The sequence below is a fragment of the Zeugodacus cucurbitae genome, chromosome 3 (genome assembly GCF_028554725.1).
Source record: "Zeugodacus cucurbitae isolate PBARC_wt_2022May chromosome 3, idZeuCucr1.2, whole genome shotgun sequence".
Taxonomy (NCBI): domain Eukaryota; kingdom Metazoa; phylum Arthropoda; class Insecta; order Diptera; family Tephritidae; genus Zeugodacus; species Zeugodacus cucurbitae.
Genome location: NC_071668.1, coordinates 9,214,056 through 9,233,114, shown reverse-complemented (window position 1 = coordinate 9,233,114; position 19,059 = coordinate 9,214,056). Strand labels below are relative to the sequence as shown.

At 31.1% G+C, this 19,059-nt stretch overlaps 3 protein-coding genes across 7 annotated transcripts; 2 read left to right on the top strand and 1 right to left on the bottom strand.

Moving 5' to 3' along the window:
- Positions 1–213: 213 nt before the first annotated feature.
- Positions 214–2,366, top strand: LOC105217023 (uncharacterized). Its single transcript, XM_011191826.3, has one exon. It carries the CDS (start codon positions 1,177–1,179, stop codon positions 1,567–1,569), a length of 393 nt encoding a protein of 130 aa, XP_011190128.1. The 5' UTR covers positions 214–1,176; the 3' UTR covers positions 1,570–2,366.
- Positions 2,367–5,648: 3,282 nt separating this feature from the next.
- On the bottom strand, positions 5,649–18,965 carry LOC105217022 (probable phosphorylase b kinase regulatory subunit beta). 5 transcript variants are annotated; one of them, XM_054228275.1, is made up of 17 exons: positions 15,866–16,157; positions 15,643–15,803; positions 14,648–15,066; positions 14,446–14,575; positions 14,230–14,381; positions 13,993–14,165; positions 13,559–13,934; positions 13,182–13,208; positions 10,501–10,536; positions 9,228–9,332; positions 8,256–8,685; positions 8,045–8,187; positions 7,517–7,984; positions 7,006–7,154; positions 6,651–6,920; positions 6,507–6,582; positions 5,649–6,435 (listed from the first exon to the last, which is right to left on the bottom strand). In XM_054228275.1, exons 1-17 carry the CDS (start codon positions 15,883–15,885, stop codon positions 6,241–6,243), a joined length of 3,330 nt encoding a protein of 1,109 aa, XP_054084250.1. In that variant the 5' UTR covers positions 15,886–16,157; the 3' UTR covers positions 5,649–6,240. The 5 variants fall into 5 exon arrangements, with proteins under 5 accessions (XP_054084250.1, XP_054084245.1, XP_054084246.1 ...); XM_054228270.1 differs by lacking the exon at positions 10,501–10,536 and having other exon boundaries at positions 15,866–16,156; XM_054228271.1 differs by lacking the exons at positions 10,501–10,536; positions 13,182–13,208 and adding an exon at positions 11,090–11,104 and having other exon boundaries at positions 15,866–16,153.
- On the top strand, positions 16,824–18,598 carry LOC105217021 (uncharacterized). The gene is made up of 2 exons (XM_011191823.3): positions 16,824–17,635; positions 17,707–18,598. The coding sequence occupies exons 1-2, from the start codon at positions 16,873–16,875 to the stop codon at positions 18,336–18,338; spliced, it is 1,395 nt and encodes a 464-aa protein (XP_011190125.1). The 5' UTR covers positions 16,824–16,872; the 3' UTR covers positions 18,339–18,598.
- Positions 18,966–19,059: the final 94 nt, after the last annotated feature.

The window sequence follows — 19,059 nt, the reverse complement described above, 5'->3', positions numbered from 1 at the left end:
TGCAGTTATGCACACGTAAACAAATAGATGTTTGTAATAGAAAAGCCGCAATGTTCATGAACCGCTTACACATCAGCTGCTGATGCAATTTCACACCTCCAAGCAAGCCAACCACCCGCACGCCAGGCCAAGTCAAGCGTGAAAACGGCGAGAAAAGGCTTCCACAGCCAATCGATAGCAGACAGACAACACACAATATATTGTTGCATTGTTGCAGTAAATGCATTTTTTTGTTATTGTTGTAACAACAATTATGTATTACAGGAAAAGCTTTGCAACAATATATTTTGGAATTTATAATATCTAGAGTGGAGGTTATCAGTAACGAAATGTATGCAAATATTTTGGTCCGAAAATCAGCAATTTCCGCAAGGAATAGCTAAAGTGACGTCACAAAATCAGAATTTAGTAATTTCACAGATTCTCAAATCAGACCAGAATTTTTATATTATATTAATACCAGAAAGTAGCTTAGAAACAGTAATTATGAGAACAAAGAGAGTCTTCTACGATACAGAAAGCAAAAGAGGTTAGTTCAAAAGTGTAAAAAGGTGAAAATCAAGCGTCCCTACCTTCTAACACAATAGGTAATGGGAAAGCAGACGGCTTGGAAATTTGTTCTTTCGAATAGCTCACTGGACATGTCGGCACTTTGATTCAATAATTGGTTCAATTCGGTTCAGAGGTGAAACAACCGCTGTACCTCTTTGTAATAGTTCAAACTGAACTAAGAGGTTTCAAGTCTTTCAAGCAAGAAAAACAAATCAAATCAATTTTTATAGGGTTGGAAATACAAAAACTCTTTATAAAATTCAATTTCATTCAATTTACAAAGTTCAAGGTCAAAGGTCAAATCCACAAATCAATAATAATTCCAAAAAGCTTCTGTAAAACCTCAAAAACCAAACTGGTTTCCTACTCGGAAAAAATTTCACACGAATCGAGCAGAATCATTTTGTCATGCCAAAAGGGTATTTCCATTGCAAAAGAAACTCAGCAATTAGTTTATGTGCCACACATTAGACAATCGACAATAAAACGGTGCGCTTGGCCTCGCTGCATTTTTAGTGCATTTTCAACAATCGACCGATGAGTATCGCAGAACGTTTGTAAAAAAAAGACGCGATTTCAAAACTAATAAATAAATTTCAAAGCAACTAACAACCAAGCGACATAATGCCTACAAAATCGGTGCACAAGTGGATGTCGGACGAAATGGCGCGTCTCTCGACGAAATTCGCGCGCTACAAGCCCAGCTGCAACGGTTACAATCGCATACAGCCGGTGTTGCTGTCGCGCAGCGTCACTCAAATGCTGAATAATCCACTGCCAGTGGAGGATCAAATTGGCAGCACGATGACGGCAGGACAACAGCAGCAGCACCAGCCGCAACAGAGACAACAACAAGGACATGTGCGTCCGAAGGGTGTGCTCAGTCGCTCGGAAGCCGAGTGGGAAGAGGTCTATCCGACGGTGCAGTTCGGTACAATGGAGCATTGCAAAGCGGATGGCAAGACGACAGAGCGAAAATTCGCTTATTATCGCAATTGTTCGACGAGGATAATTTAAAAATGCTTTTTTTTTAGATCTTTACATACATATGTACGAGTATGTATGTATGTATGCATGTAGTTAGTGCAATGCGTTTTTAGCACTGCCGCTTATTCATTGAATATTTAGTATTAGCTTTTGCAATGCAGAATTTTTGCAAAAAGAATTCATTTATATTTAAATGTGAGAAATTGTTGAGTTAATTATTAACAAAATATAAAAAAAAAAAATAAAAAAGAAATAAATAATTAATAAAAAAAGTTTCAAAATATAAAAATAATAAAATGTATTTTGGAAAATTTGATATGTGTTGAATAAATATTGAAAATATTATATAAATACAGTTGAACTTCCATAACTCGAAGTTCTCCATAATTCGAACTCTTGAATTAGCAATAGGAATCAAATTACCTTCCGTAACTTGTAAGTCTCTCCAACCAACTCAAAAATTTTTGTGGATCGTAGTGATTTAGGGATCAACTGTATTAAAATAAGTGGCAACCCTATCGGGATATGTTTTAACCCTTTATAGCATCATGTGACAGATATGTTACAAACCCTTTTAGAGGGCACAAAACATAGGAAAATTAATTTTTCTCTTTTAAGTATGATATACCAGCACTGTCACACTCCGTATTTTTCAATTTTAAAATTCTCTGGTTTTTTATGTATTGGCATCATTTATAAAACGGTACTTTCTTTTTCGCTGTGGTAAAGTTAGTGAATGCACGTGCTTGCAATTACCGAAAAGATAAAAATAAGAAAATTTTCAGTGTTTTAATAAAATATTTAGTGGAAAAGTTCAGGTACGTTCACTATTATGTTTAATTTCTATAAGATAATTCGAAAAATGTTCACTAATACAATATATGTGGGAAGCGGTGACAGGACAACACGTAGTGGACACACCTATTAATACGTACGCACACTCACCTCACTTACAAAAGGGCAACACTGACCTATGACAATAGGCAGCACTGATAGGGCACGACCAACTTAACAAACAGGACAAGAACACAGTCGTTAAACAGTCATCGTACATATAGGACGGTCAGACGGACGGACTTCACATATTCAGTTTATACATGAACATTTAACATTTAACATTTATGTACTTTAAATAAAGTGTGTGTTAATTATCAAGTTGAACCAAGTGCGTTTATTTGAAGGGCTATCCTACATATATAGTGAAGTTTAGGTTTGTACCATTTCTGTAACATTGAGTAATAAGGTAATAAGCAAGCGATGGCACGTTCGTCTATTTTATCACTTTTTAGACCTTGCAGTGTCTAATGCTTGGCTCTTATACAAAAGAGCTCATAAAGAAAAAAAATTAGAGGGCAGTCAGTTGTCATCTGCTGATTTTCGTTTAGAAGTTGCCACGGTGTTGTGCAAATTGGGTACAAAGTCCCCTATGAAACGAAATTCAATTCCTCTTCGTTTCAAGATACAATCTAAAAAGCATAAGGGCCCAGCCCAACATGTTCCAACTATGGCAGTTTGGCAAGATCAAGTTGGACACTGGCCGGTATGGGCAGAAAAACGAATTCGTTGCAAGCATCCAGGATGTGTTGGAGTATCACAAACGGTATGTGAAAAATGTGTTGTGACTTTATGCTACAACAAGCAAAACAACTGCTTCAAAGAATTTCACACTTCTTAAAAACATGTAAATATTCACAAAATACAAATATTATTATTGAGCTTAGAGACGTTGTTACATAACGTGACATATCTGTCACATACCCTTTTTTGTTGTTTTTCACCCAAAAAAAAAAAAAATTGTTTAAACTATAAAACACGTATTTCATTTCTATCCGAAATCTATTAGAAACGATACAGTTTTTCCGTTTTTACTTAGTTGAGTTATAAAGGGTTAACTATTTATCAGACATTTAAAATTAATTTCATTTTTTTATTTGTAATCGGGTGTAGATTGATGTACTATAGGCACAGGTCTATACCGTATTCCGATACTGTTTGAAATTATACATAAATGCATATCACATAGTTTAGCTTTTAGTTTTTAATTCAACCGTATACATATAAATTTTCAATAATTATTGGAATAATATTAATAAAAAAAATCTATTTTGAAATAAATTTTTTTTTTTCGAAATTAAGCAAAATTGTTAATTTCAATATCGGAATACAGAATATACCAAGAGTTTTAACGGAAAAATTATGGATAAAGTTGAATTTTAAAAACTTGTGATAAATAAAGAAGACACTACACAAATGTATCCACAAATATTGGTATCATTATGGCAAAAGGTTAAGAAAAACGTATTTAATCAAAGAAATGGATTGTTCTTCCAACGATTTCAATAATTTTTGTCGTATTTGTGAAAGTATTGAAAAATATAATATTTATGCGTTTCATGAATAAAGCCTTAATTGTATGAGCACGAAATAAGTAATGATTTCTTTAGAAATTTTAAATTTTTACAAATACTTAAATACGAAATGAAAATTAATGCAATTTTTTAAAATACAATCCGCTTTTAATTAAATGCTTTCATTTAAATTTATCCCTAATAAAAACCACTTTTAAATAAATTTTTGTAGTTTTGTAATTGGGCTTCAGGTAAAAGAAGTGCAAACTCGGTGTGATAAGAGCAGGGTTAGAGGTATTTTATTTAACAGTACTCCTTCACTTAAATAAAAAAAATAAACTTTTGAGTACTCCCTATTGGGGTCGATTATTATTTTTTTTTTGTTTGTGAAAAAGATAAATTTCATATAAAGAATAGTTAAAATAGCTATAGTTGGCTTTCTCAAAAAGTAATGGGTAAATCGTGATACTGGTCAACAAATACGAACTAAAGATCCTAAAACCAAAGTTTAACATTTATTTTTTAATTTTCGAAAAACCTCTTCAGTTGAACAAATACGAGTATTGTAAATAAAATATAAAAATATAAATATCATAAAATATACTAAATAATATAGACAGGCAGGTTCTGCAATCCGAGTGAAAGTGAAAATTCAAAAAACAAAACAGTGGAAAATGAAAACTAAAATCGAAATTCAGCACATCAAATTTCGGATTGAAAGTGAATTGCTTGAATTTTTTTTCGAAAGGGAATTTCAGAACCTGCCTGATAAAAATATGTCTCAGAGATAATGATTCTACTGAAAAGGCACAACTCATATGGACACAAACAGTTTTCAAAGCTATATTTAATAATAGAAGAGGTAAAAATAGGTAATACGGATTGAAGAAAGAAACGAAAAGCACAGTATGAGGGATAAAACTATTAACACTCCTAAAAACCAATATGCAACTCGAAATGTGGCGGTCGAATATGAACTAAAGAAAGGACTTAAAACCAAGATCTAAATCTTTTTTTTTTCATTTTCGAAAAAACCTCTTCAGTTGAAAAAAAGACGACTATTGTGAGCTGAAATTATGAAATACTAAATAAAACAGATGAAAATATGTCTCAGGGTAACCATTCTATAGAAAGGCACAACTCATAAGGACGCAGAAAGTTTGTTTTCAAAGTTAAATTTAATAGAAGGTATAACAATCGGTAATATACTACTTAAATAGAAACAAGTGGACACCATTCGGACTACTAACACTCCTAAAAACCAATATGCAACTTATTTTAGCGAATATGAAAAAAGTAATTAGGAAATGAAATGTTAAAAAAAAATGAATTAAAAATAAAAATTAGAAATATTTTAGTAAAGAAAATTATATTCTACAAAAATTTAGTAATGTTAAAAGAAACATTTTTAATAAGGATATATGTATCTGGAGAGGTATAGATACAACAAAAACATATGTTAACCAAAAAAATCATAAATTAAGAAAAAATTAAATTAATTAATTAAATCGAAAATTAAATTAATGAATATTACTTAATTAAAATTTAAATTAACAAATAAAAAAGTAGTTTCTATAAATAAAATTAAAAAAATCTAAAATAAAATAAATGAGAATTACTAAATTAAAATATAAATGAACTAAAATTAAAAATTACTAAAAATAAAATAAATTCTTTCCCTCAAGAGAATTACCTTCAAGGCATGGACCTGCAGTTATGGTATTTTTTTTACCAGCATTATGGGTAATTCGCAACAAGAAATACAATTAAAATATTACATTTTATTTCGTAAACATATTCGGAGAACATCGGTAATTAATATTGTGCAATATGCGTAAGTAACAAGTATATATTTGATGTGGATGGTGCTTGCGAAAAAAGACACGTATTAAATAAAATTAAAAAACGATTTTTTGCATGACATTCGAGCCTTAAGAAACTGGCCTAGAATACTAAGCGAATCAAAAGGTCAATTACACATAATCTCACAAGATTGGGCTAACAAAGAGTTTTGCATAATTTAAACTTTAACAGTTATCTCTAAAACAAAGAAGCCATTATACTTAAATAATAACCACAAATATGGAGAGAGAGAGAGAGCACAATTATCGATACACTTGCTAACGTATTGTATAAGAAGACATGATTAACGCGCAAGTTGGGTAAATTGACGATTTGAAAATTCATATGGACTAAATGTGCTAACTAAGCATATATACGAATATATATATAAATAATAATATAGTAAATATGAAGATTAATGTATACTTATTGCGTTTAAATAGTGTTAAAAACTTTGGCAAGCGTGGGAAATCCAACGTTGACATTGCTGCTTCTACTGCTGCGGCTGTCTTTAAGAAACATGACACGTCTCATCGTGCAAATGATCAGTGCCATTCGAGAAGCCATTCTCATCCAAAGTGGAGAGAGCGCCGCCCTGCAGTACTTTATTGACTGCAGCGCGTGCCAAATAGCCGGTGGTTTCAGTATAAACTAGTGCGTAGAATGGTGTCATGTTGTTGTCATTCTGACGTTCGATGTTGTTGTCCTGCGTAAGGTAGTTGGAAAAGCATTTATTAATATCGCAATAAAAATATATAGAATTTTATGAAAAAATACCTTGCAATACATGCCGAAAGCCTCTGTGATTATGTCATCAATATCAAGCGCTTGTTTGAAATGCAACTCGGGATTGCTGTGGTGGATTGGGAATAACAGTAATATATAATATGTAATTCAGCACCCTAAGTATTATTTACTTACCGATTCAATATAGTCGCTATGATGCATAAGAGTTCTACCGTGATTTGACGCCTCTCCGGACAGTCGATACACATTAAAGTCTCTTCCACCAACAATGAGAAAGTGATCTCACCACGACTCATATTGGTCAGTGTTGGTGCGGTGGGCAACAGATGTCCTTGTGTTGTAATACCTTGTGTGCGTTGTAGAATTTCCCATATTTTATTGTAGAAATGTCTTGGTACGCGACAGAGGCAGCCCTCCAATTGACGGCGTTGTAATGTGGTGAGTCTGAAAGGTTATTTTGTTGAAATTTAATTATTTACGATTTATTATTAAGACTTTTCATTAAATTAGAATGGATATGGACACTCACTTTTCCTCTGCTGCCCATTCGCTAACAGTCAACACTTTCTGGAGGAGTATGCGCACTTGATAGGGCGATAAGTTCTCCAAATCAATCGATTCTTGGCCAGACATCTGTAAGTAGAGTCGCATAGCTTCCAAAACCCAACCGACGCGGATCTAAATAGAATAAAAAGTAATAATTAAAAATAATAATAAAAAAATATTAAAAAAGTAATCATAAAAAATATAAAAATAATAATAATAAAATAAAATAATATAAAAAAAGAATAATAATAAAATGAAAAAAAAAAACCATAATAATAATAAAATAAAAAAATAAAAAATAATAATAAAATAAAAAAATAATAATAATAATAAAATAAAAAAAATAATAAAATAAAAAAAATAATAAAATAAACATATATTAAAAAAATAACAAAATATAAAAAAATAATAATAAAATAAAAAAAATATTATTAAAAATAATAATAAATAAAAAATAAGTTTTAGAGCCACAATAACAAAGCTCCAACTCCCACCTTCAATATACCCCTAAACATAGATGGGTTTGTCGCGATCAAACGTCCACAATACAACACCACCTCTTGCTGCAACACGGCCTGTATCACATTATAGGGTTGCACAGTGGTATACATGACATTCTGTATCTCCGCCGGTGTCATCGGTTTATCGAAATTTGTTTCTTTCTGACCAATAACGCCCACAGTCAACTCTTTGCCATTCACCAACACGGTGGTGATGAAAGGACTAATCGAATCGACTATATGGTGCAGAAGAGAGGAACAATAACGCACCGCCCGCCAGTAACGCAACGAACCGGCACGATGATAGAGCTGTGTGAGCGCTTGATTGACGCTCAGGCCATTCACTTCGAAATTGGGACCCTCGCGATCCAGCAAAATGCCCCACAATTGACACAGGCAATAAATGGATTCGGTATTGCGCATGGTTTCGATGATTTCGTGTGTGGGTCGGTTTTTGAAGTGCTAAAGAGTGAATAGAAAAAAGTTAAATAAATTTTCGAAAATAAAAATTTAAGTACTCACATCCAACGAAGTTTTCTGCTCAACATACGTTAGCGCTTTCGGCACGTCGGTCAACGACTGATAGCCGATGTACTCATGATTGATTTGCACAAAAGCATTTTCATTGTCCGGCAAATTGCTTTGGTTCATGAAATCAAGATGTTCTGCAATTGAAAAAATAACGGTAATTTAATTTTGTTTCGAATTTTACTTATATTATCCAAACCCTCACCAATACATGAGCTGCTTATTAAATTCTGCAAACGTCCAATGCGCACCTTCATGCCATCACAGTAGCCCTTCTTCAACATAGCCAGCAAGTTGAGCATTTCTTTGAATTGCGGATCGCGCATATGCTCTTCGCGTATGAGCAGACATACTGTGGGGCGTCCCGAGAGACGCCAGTATTTACCGACAAATTGCAACTCGGTTTTAATATCGTCAATCAGTAGCGCCATGTCACGATACAAATAGAAATCGGACACTTCAAAGATGAGTGGATAACAAAGTACAGTCATGCCGCAGATGCGATACACTTTACTCGTGCCTAATGAGCCGACTGGTCGACCCGGACGACCGGTTAGGCCAACTTTATTGTTGACGCCCAAATGTTGATAGACTTTAATTAGCTCGGTGGAAGACCAAATTTGCACGGGTTCAACCTAAGGGGAAAGAAATTGAAAAAAAAAATGAGAAAAAAAAATAGAAAAAAAGCAAACAAAAATAGAAATAAAAAATAAAAAAAAATTAGATAAAAATAGAAAAAAAATTGGACAAAAATAAAAAAAAAATTAGAAAAAAATAAAAAAAAATTAGAAAAAAATAAAAAAAAATTAGCAAAAATAAAAAAAAAAATTAGCAAAAAATTAGGAAAAAATAAATATAAAAAAAATATAAAAAAATAAAAAATTAAAAAAAAAAAATAAAAAAATATAAAAAATGTAAAATATAGATAGAAAGTAGAAATAAAAATTATGATATAAAAAATAAAAATAAAAAAATAAATAAAGGTGATTAAAAAATAAAAAAAATATATATATAAAAAATATTAAATAAATAAAAATTAAAGCAATTAAGTCAAATATTAAAATGTGGGATAAAATATTTTAAGAAATTAAAAAAATCAATAAACAAATAAAATAATTTTTGGGATTTTATCGCTAGCAACAACAACAATATTCATTCGTCTTTCAAAAATCCTTACCTCATGCGGTGTTTGCGTTTGTATGCCATAAGTGGCCATCATTGCCTGCAAGCGTTGCGACTCGGCAATCAAGACAATCTGCACTACCAAATCCGTAGCAGTGCCCTGCGGAGGATCGAGCACGCGTTGGAAGAAAAAATAGTAATTTATTAATACAAATTTCTCAAATCGTCCGCAAATACTAAAAGAATGTGCTCAAATTAAATTCGAATCAAATTCGGAAAGAAAAACGTATGCAAATTTTTTACTGTTAAATGCAATTACAGTTATAATTGTTGGTAAGTTCAGTAGTAATAATGACACAACTACGGAGCAACGAAGTTGACATACAAAATTGTTAAAAAGTAAAGTATAAATTATTAAAACGGAACTATTGAAAGATCGAGTCAGCATATTAATTATAGAAAATTATTAACCATTTGTGCATTAACGACATGCAAGTATAGAGAAAAAACACACAAACAAAATAATTGATTATTTAAATGTTATATTTAATATCGAAAGTTATTCATAAATGGTGTTCATATATTTCGAATTTTAATTATTATGCAAAACATGCAAATTTCGTTTCAAAACCAATCTGGTGGGGAATTTAAAGAGGGGGAATTTTTGTAGAAACGAAAACAATGAAACTAAGAACAATGGTAAGAGTTTTAATGTACTCTTTTAATGTGGGAAACTCAAAAAATAAATATTATTAATGTAAATAAAATTAAACATTATAACCAATTATAACACAGTAACCTACATATCTTTTCTATTTTGAGGTTTTTTTTTTAAATTGTATAACCTAAATTACCCTAGTTTTTTTCTAGAAAAATTTTAATTTCTTTTAAAAAATTAATTTCGAAAATAAGTTCGAATGATAAAATTGAATTAAACTAAAAAATAAAGTAATTGTTAATTTTTAAATCATTTTCGAATTTTTCGAACATAAGTTCGAATGATAAAATTCAATAGAAACTCATACAGATATGTTTCAGAATCAATTTTTTGTAAATAAAATCAAATATAAAGTAATTGTCAATTTTTAAAGCAATTTCGAATTTTTCGAACATAAGTTCGAATAATGAAATTCAATAGAAACCCATACAGATATGTGTCAGAATCAATTTTTTAAGTAATAATCTAAATTAATTTACTTTACAGCGCAGTTTTAGAATGATGTCATAGAAATAATCAAACAAAATAAAAAAAAGTGAGGCTGGTTTTTATACAAAGTAAGTACAGTAAGTAAATGCAAAGAATTTATGTAAATGTGTAGCAACATTACCTCTTTGACATCCAGTATTAATGGTACACGCGGTGTCTAGTCACATACGAATTATTTTGATATGGTTAGTAAGTTATTTAATAATGTTGGTTGTTTCAACACTAATAAAGTTAGTTACAAATATCAACGCTTGTGTTAATATACGGACTAAAGTGCTAATATATAAATTTATAAAAAGAACTGTTAGTTTATATAGTATTTCACAGCAAAGTCGCTAAACTAAGTGTCGGCCAATTGGTATATCGAAAATTCGCATTTCGAATATTTACGATTCTTGTTTATCTACAATGTATTTATGTAATGCGTGTATAATGTGTATGTACAGGTAAGTGATGTTCGCTGTCAGTACATGTTTGTATGTATTGCATTTCTAGAAGAAGAAACGCAAATTAAAATGATTTATTAAAAAGATAAAAAGAAGAGGAAAAATAAGATTTGCAACTTTGTTAACTCTAAAAAATAAACCACAAAACTTTGGAACAAAACATGTACAAACAAAAGTAAGCCACGCAAGGACCCAAGAAAACCCGTTTTTGGATTTTATTTTTCTTTTTTTTTTGGTTTTTGCTGTTTTGTTTTTGTTACTTACAGTGCCCGGTTTGGCCTAAGTGGGGATGAGAAAGTAAAAAAAAAAACATAGTTTTGTAGATAGAAAATTATATGTAAGTAGATTAAACTAAAATGCGTTAGGGAAAGGTAGTAGTATATTATAAAATTTTGCTGTCTGTTTGGTTTGTAAGAGTTTCTGTGAGGTTGTTGTGTTCTTTGGTTTGTTTAATCAGTTCTGTTCGCTTTCGCCAAGTGTATCAAATTAGTAGTGGGGTAAAGGGAGCATAAAAGCTGTACAATTTAGTTGTTTTTTTTTTTGTTTTTGCTTTTGTTAATTAACACAATTTCGGCAGAGACGTGTCACAATAGCACCAATAATAATAAATATTTGTACAAAGAAGAGACAAACATACTTTGATATGCAAATGTGTGCGTGTTCGGAAAGCAGTTACCTATGCCAAATACTAAATTTTGACTTAAAAAAAAATTTAAAAAATGCAAATTGCATACATACACTCATTTACCGGTAGGATAATGCGCGAAAGTTAGTGATTTTTGTTTGAAAATGTGTGAGCCGATAGCTAAAATTTTAATGGAACTAGTCCAAAAAATATTCAAAAATACAATATTTTGTGCTAAATTAAGTTTCCAGGGGTTTTTTGTTAAACGTTATTGAAATTAATTTTAATTTAGAATTAAAAAAATTTACAAAAAAAATATAAGTTTATAAGAACTATTTCTATATTTTTATCAGGGACCGGAAATAAGAGTTATTTTACAATTTTTAATAAAAAATCATACATAAAGGAATATCGTAGAAAAGTTTTGATTACACCATCATGATTTTTAGGTGAACTATATGCGAAATATTGCATGATTTTTAAATTTTGATTTTTAGATCAAAAAATAAGAATTATTTTTGATTTTTTATATTTTTAAATCCATAATAAAAATCAATTCAAAATTTGTGACATATAAAAATTGGAATGATGTAGCATATTGTAATACATACGGCATAAATAAATAAATAAAAAATTTGAATTGATTTTTATTATTGATTTAAAAATATAAAAATCAAAAATAATTCTTATTTTTTGATCTAAAAAAATAAAAAATAACTTTTATTTTTGATCTAAATATATAAAAATCAAAAATAATTTTTATTTTTGATCTAAATATATAAAAATCAAAAATAACTCTTATTTTTTGATTTTTTTGATAAAAGTCATAAGAGTTACGATCCCTGATTTTTATATATTTTATTATATATATTTTTTTTATAATTTATTTTTATTATAATTTATTTTTTTTTTAATTTATTTTTTTCTATAGTTTATTTTTTTATAATTTATTTTTATTATAATTTATTTTTTTTTATAATTTATTTTTTTTTTATAAATGTCTATTTTTTGTATGTATTTGCAAATTATTTTTATAAAAAAAATTACTAAAATTTTTTCTTTTGTATGTATGCATATTTGCTAATTAATTTTATAAAATTTTAATATCAAAAAAATCACGTATTTAAAGTATAAGAAAAGTGTATACGCCGAACTCAAGAAATACTTGAAATCTAAAGATAGCCAGCGCAGAAATTTGAATACTTAGTTTTCATCTAACAATACTCATAAGTATATAAAACTTAATAAAAATATTTCGAAAAAAAAAATTTGATTTTCATACTAAAAAAAGCGGTATATTCGAATCCTAACACAACTCTAGACTTAAATATACAAAAGCTAGGCATAATTTTCAAGCGTTTTGCAACAGAATGTAACGGAAATGTATGTATAAATATAAATTATATAAAAATGATAAAATTTTGAGTTCTATTTTGTAGCACAAGACGTGTGTAATAATAAGTGGTAATGCAACAGAAAAACTATTATATATATAAAAGTGCATTGTCGTAGAGTAAAAGCAAAGAGGGGAAATTTGTGATTTCACATTCGTACATTATTATATACAGGTATGTAAATCAATACGAGCACAATGTGGTTGAATCCAAATAATACAGTGTTCAGTGTATGGCTACTACTTTTTACCAAAAAAAAAAAAAAATCAAATCAAAGTAGGTAGGTAATTAAGAAAACTAGACTTTTGTTTGAACCATTTACAAGATTTCGACTTACGGCATGTTTGTCATCGGTGGCTTTTCCCTGCCATTATGTACGTGTATTATGTAACCAATTTACATGTTATTTAGGATATTGTAAAGGATTTGTAAGGAATATCACAAAAACATATAAAAAATATATAGAACAGCCAATTGTATTATTAAAAAATATATACGTATTAAATAGTTTCAAATTGTTTTGTTTGAATGTTTGTTGGTTAAATTCAATCAATCATTGGTCAGTAAATTTTCAGGTTTTTTAACGAATAAAATTTTCATTAATAAAATTATGTTTATCGGCTATGTTTTTCTATGTAAAGCGTTTCCTAGCAATTATAGTATATCGGGTAAGTGTTAACAAAAGCTTATGTCGGCTTAAAGCTAAAAACATACCTGAAATGCTGAATAGCGACCACCGCGTCGTGGACGATTGTAGCTCGGCAGATAACGACGTATGGGATCCAATTCATTGATATGTAGTAGACCAGCGGTTAATAGTTGTGCAATGATAAACATTGATTGGCCCCAAAGGAAGAGCGATTGCGAGGGTGAGCGCACATAGGAACCCTCACCATCTGGCGCATAATACATGGTGACCACTGGATCACCATTTACATCGGTATGCAAACAATTGCGCAATTCATTTTGATATTCTTCAATTTGCTCCGAATTGCTCTTGAAGACACCATCAATGATCATTTCAATATAGAACAGTGGCCATTCACATTCGTGACCTTCGAAGTCCTTAAGCTCGCCATTGTGATAATAGCTAAAGTAAAATATTATATTATTTAGTGGTTTTAGCGACAAGCAAACAGTTTTCATACCGTCTATTTTTCTCTTCGAGTTTACTAAGGAAACCATCACGACTGAAGCGCTTGAAACCACGCTTGCCACGTAAACGTGAAATCACATTATGTTTCGTTTGCTCCACCAAGCGTTCCTCGTGCGATGCAAAGGCGGGAAATGACAATGTCAACAACAAAGAGGAGTCAACGCCCTGTGTAATGTAAACATACAAGATATCAGTCACACAAAATTAAAATACTCAGTGAAGTAAGTACCTTAGAGCTCGATTCTCTTGGCAGCATTGTCTCAAAAATACTGCGATTACGATTATGCGCATCAATATCAACATAAACTACACTCCATGAAGCACCTTTCTCACCAAACAGATTACAACCGTTAATTGCTTCCAAAGCAGATTTAGCCATGCCTAAAAAAATAATATTTTTCAGTGAATTATTATATTTTAAATGCCAAGATAATCAAATAATTACCAATAGACGAAGCATGTATTTCAGGTGTACCATTATTGTACTTGGAACCACGTTCCCACATGCCAAAATCAGGTGTACGATAGGCACGCTCAACATAATAAACCAAGTTCTGTACAAAAGCAACTTCATCCTAAAAAGATATTAAAAAAATAAATAAATTATTATTGGATATATATTACTACACTATAGCTTTTTAACTCACCTGCGTGTAGATGATTTGCAAACCCGATGTGATCATTTGCACTAAAAATATTATATACAGTGACACTAAATCGATTTGCAAATGATTGTAGGCATCATCTGCATATATTTCTTCACCAGTATGCAAATGAAATTTACTATGCAAAGCATATTGATTGGATTGACGCTGTTTGAAAACTTCCACACGACGTGCCTGTTTCACCCAACACTCTAGAATGCCGCGCATGCACTTCACAGTCGATTGTCCCAATTCATACGATTTGCCGCGATCATCATCGATACGTCGATAGGCTTGATATAAACTCCATACAGCTGCGGCACAATAAACACTATCACGTACGGAACCAACTTCATGATCCGTACTCATAACTGGGAAAAGACCAGTTATGGGACTTTGGAAGCGCAATAATTGTCGTTTGACTGTGAAAGGTAAATAAAACGTTAAAATAATAGTAAAAACAATAATGTAACAATTAAATTAGAAATGGCATTATCACATATTGTTCGCATGTAAACAAATGCAGCAGTAATCACTAACAGTTGGCGCATTCAATTAGTCGCCTACGAAAGGTCGTTGACTTAGTATGAATTAAAGCGTTATACTATAATTTAAAAGCCGGCGTTATAAACAAATATAAATGTAAACAATAAAATACATTACTAATACAATGCAAGAATTGAGATTGTACACATAGCACGGACGTATCAACTGCACAAACATATATATTTTAAGATATGAGTACATATGTATGCGTTCAAGCTGCTACATGTAAACAAATCAACAAGTCAAAAGAAGGGGGTTGCGAGAGGGCTGTAAATTGCATTCAACAATTGTATAAAAATAACTAATTGACAATCAGCGCCGCATGTTAGTGTGAATTTATAGACAGCGTACGCTTTGCGACAAATTGTCTAGGCAATTATATAACTTAAGTAATTAACAATCAAAAGCACATTCAATTGATTTATTTGTACAACATTTAGTCAATTACTTACCGATTCCATAGTATATATCTAATTGTTTCACTGTATCTTCATAGTTGGATGTTTTCAGGAACTGATCTAAATGTATGTCCTCCAAACTAGCTTGCCTACCAGTGGAGGATGGCGCTCCCGATGGTACGGTACTACCAGGTGTGGTCACCGTTATGCTGAGTCTGCAAGAAATAATTTACTATTTTAATATATATTTTCCAAAACTAATGCGTAATAAACATACGTTTTCGGTAGTTCACGCATTTTATGTGCGTGTTTTTATATTTCACTTCAATTTATATTAGTTTATTTGCACTTAAAACCGTAATGAAAAAAATTGCGAAAAATTTAACTGTAAAATGCAGAAAATACCCTTGCTTTTAAGCATAGAAGTCAAACTTGACATATCGGTGACAGGCAGCTGGTATGCGGAATTTCAAGTGTTGCCACACATATTTATTTCTTTTGTAATCATGCAAGTTGCTGGTATATATGAGATTTAGTTCAGGTGTGGTGAAAATATCAATTAACGGTAAAACTGAAAAAAAAAAATAATAATTAAAACAGTAAATCCAAATGGGTTGTTGTTGTTGAAAAATACACGTGGAACTATTCTGATGCGCAAAAAATATGATTAATAAAATAGAGAAATTATAGCAATATGAAAAAATCTATTTTGAATAATATTCGTTAGAATTTTCTTCCACTAACCTCAATATAATATCCATAATTTCGAGTTTTCTAAAAAACTTAATACACTGGAATAATATTAGCTAATTTAAAAGTTCATTGGTCATAGCGTACGATAAACAATACAAAAACAAATACATATATTATAAACAATACAAATACATTAAAATTATTAAGGAAGTAACTGTTATGTACAGGATTTCGCATTTGATGAGTGCATGTGGTGCATGACAAGCATTATATGCATATTGAGTTCGAATTCCACATGATCGACCAACAATATAAATTCTTATAGCATTTCAGACATCAAAAATCTTCTCACAAAAATCCATAATCCTCTCAGCGTAGATTTAAAACTTTTGAGAACTCCCTTCACTTACAAGCAGACTACGACAAGAGCACATAATTCAAATTGTCGCAGAAACTCGGCCAAAGTTCGGCGCGTTAAACCGGCGTATTATTCTTAACTGTTAAGTCTGCTACACCGTACGATTTGATAGAAGCAATGAGTTCTACATCGACGAAGTCAGTATCGAAGCACCATTGACTGAAGCAGTAACAATGAATATTACAAGTTTTCTTGAGGAGTGGTTAGGTCCCGGATTCGTAGCAAACGCTTACATAAACTTGGACACATTATACAATGCAGTTCGTGTTTACTATGTAATAATACCAATGATATTTCTGACGGCGTTGGCGCAATTAATTAGCCAACTGCTTGTTGACCACGTCGGTGTCTCTAAATATGTACGATATATGACTGAGTTTGTAGTGATCGTGATACCAATTCTCTTCCTTACGTTGAAGTTCCATGAACAAGCCGGCTATGTGACAATAGTTTGCAGTGTGATTTTATTGGTTTTACTATTGAAAACGCTAATAATGAAACCACGGAGACGAGTGTATGTCACCGGTAGTCGTCGACCGCACGCATATGCGCTGAATCGCGCAATAGTCTATGTAATTGCAACATTGGGCTTGGCTGCACCGCGCTTCTTAGATCTACCGACATATTTCAAAGAAACATATAGCTATGGTGTTGGGTTTTTGGATGTAGACGTTGGATTGTATATTTTTGCGATAGCTACCATTAAGCGAACTGGCGTAGGAAAATCTCCGATGACCTCTGCTCCACGCTTTTTTCTACCGATGTTGTTGCTCTCTTTTGTGCGTATGGTAATCATACTGATAAATAAAGACAACGATGATAATCCAATAAGTTTGCATGAGAATTACTACTTTCTATTTTCTTTAGTAGTAATGTTTGGCTCCATTATTTGTGAACATGTAAAGAGTCCAAAAATGCGCATACGCACCGGTTTAAGTAAGTCGAAAGTGATCCGATTCTACACACTTTATCGAGATATTATTATTCATTAAATTGTCTTTTTTCAGTTATATTGCTTTGTCATGAAATCATTTTGCAAACAGTCAGCGGTGAATACTTATTGTCTACGACAGCTTGGCGATTTTATTTCCTTACCGCGCTGAAGGAGGTATACTTATCGATTCCTGGATTTATGGGACTTTATTTGATGTCGGTTGGCGTTGGTGACAAAATACGAACACGAATAAAACATTTAACAGGCAGGATGTTTATAAAAAGACTGGTAGCGATATTGGAGCCATGTGCTTCCTTCTGGGCAATGACACTTATTTGCATATTTACAACCTCCATTTCGCGTATTTCCTGCAATACTGGCTATGTGGCATGGATTATGGCCGTTGGCTGCACCATGACCTTAATGCACATGTTGGTTTTCAGTTTTATTTTCAACGCGATCAGGTATAACGAGGACAATTTCAGTGAGGAAGAAATAAATGTAGTTCCCGAGTTTGTAACGATTATAAATAAGAATGGTGTATTGTGTTATATACTCGGTTATTTGTTAGCAATTAGTATAAACAACTTCATGGCGCCGAAAAATCGTAGTGAGAACGAAGCCTTTTGTATTTTAACCGTATTTATGTTTATTATGGCGCAATTCTCATATCTTATAAATAATGTGACTATTTTCGATTTGTAAATTATTTAATATATAATTTAGGCACATATTGTTTTTGAATGATAGCAAAGTTTTTAGGAGTAACCATTTTGTCCCACTTTGTCGAAATGTATCCTTTCTTTGGCATGCGAAAAGATATTATTTTGACTGTGGGCTTTGCTGATTTTCAAATTCTAATATTTGTTATTTCTAAAAGCGCGTTGGTTATTTTTCAACATATTTCAAATTAATGTTAAAGATTTTGCTAGCCCAATGGACTAATAAAATTTTTAACTTAATGATATTATATATTTTTCATTAGAAAAACCCAAAAATAAACTTTGCTATCATTTCACTACCGCCGTAAGGAAGAACTTTAGTATTAAAAGCAAAAATTGATTATAAATTAAATAAAATAAGTAAATTATATTAAGGATATTAAATTATAAAATGTAAAATTTTTAGCTATGGACATATAAACATATTTTTACTTTGATTTCGATTTAAATTTAAATTCCGTCTAATAAAATGGAAGCTTCAAAACTGTAATTACCTTATGAACAGAATTAAAAATTGTTTAATTTTCCTTTGACTAGTGAAGCTGGTTTTTTCACACGCAAACTCCTTGCAAGAGAGTTAAGATTGAAATAAAGCGCGCGAAGAATTAATTTTTCTTCAACAAATTGGAGAATTATAATTGGTGGTGAAGGTGGATATTAAATTATAAAATGTAAAATTTTTAGCTATTGACATTTAAACATAT

What these genes read in the sequence shown, in the direction of transcription:
- LOC105217023 (XM_011191826.3), top strand. Translation starts at nt 1,177, where the DNA reads ATGCCTACAAAATCGGTGCACAAGTGGATGTCGGACGAAATGGCGCGT.
- LOC105217022 (XM_054228275.1), bottom strand. Translation starts at nt 15,885, where the DNA reads ATGCGTGAACTACCGAAAAC. An exon ending in CAAGAGAATCGAGCTCTAAG is followed by an intron (nt 14,166 to 14,229) that starts GTACTTACTTCA and finishes TACATTACACAG; the next exon opens with GGCGTTGACTCCTCTTTGTT. An exon ending in CCACCGATGACAAACATGCC is followed by an intron (nt 10,537 to 13,181) that starts GTAAGTCGAAAT and finishes GTATGTGACTAG; the next exon opens with ACACCGCGTGTACCATTAAT.
- LOC105217021 (XM_011191823.3), top strand. Translation starts at nt 16,873, where the DNA reads ATGAATATTACAAGTTTTCTTGAGGAGTGGTTAGGTCCCGGATTCGTA. An exon ending in GCGCATACGCACCGGTTTAA is followed by an intron (nt 17,636 to 17,706) that starts GTAAGTCGAAAG and finishes GTCTTTTTTCAG; the next exon opens with TTATATTGCTTTGTCATGAA.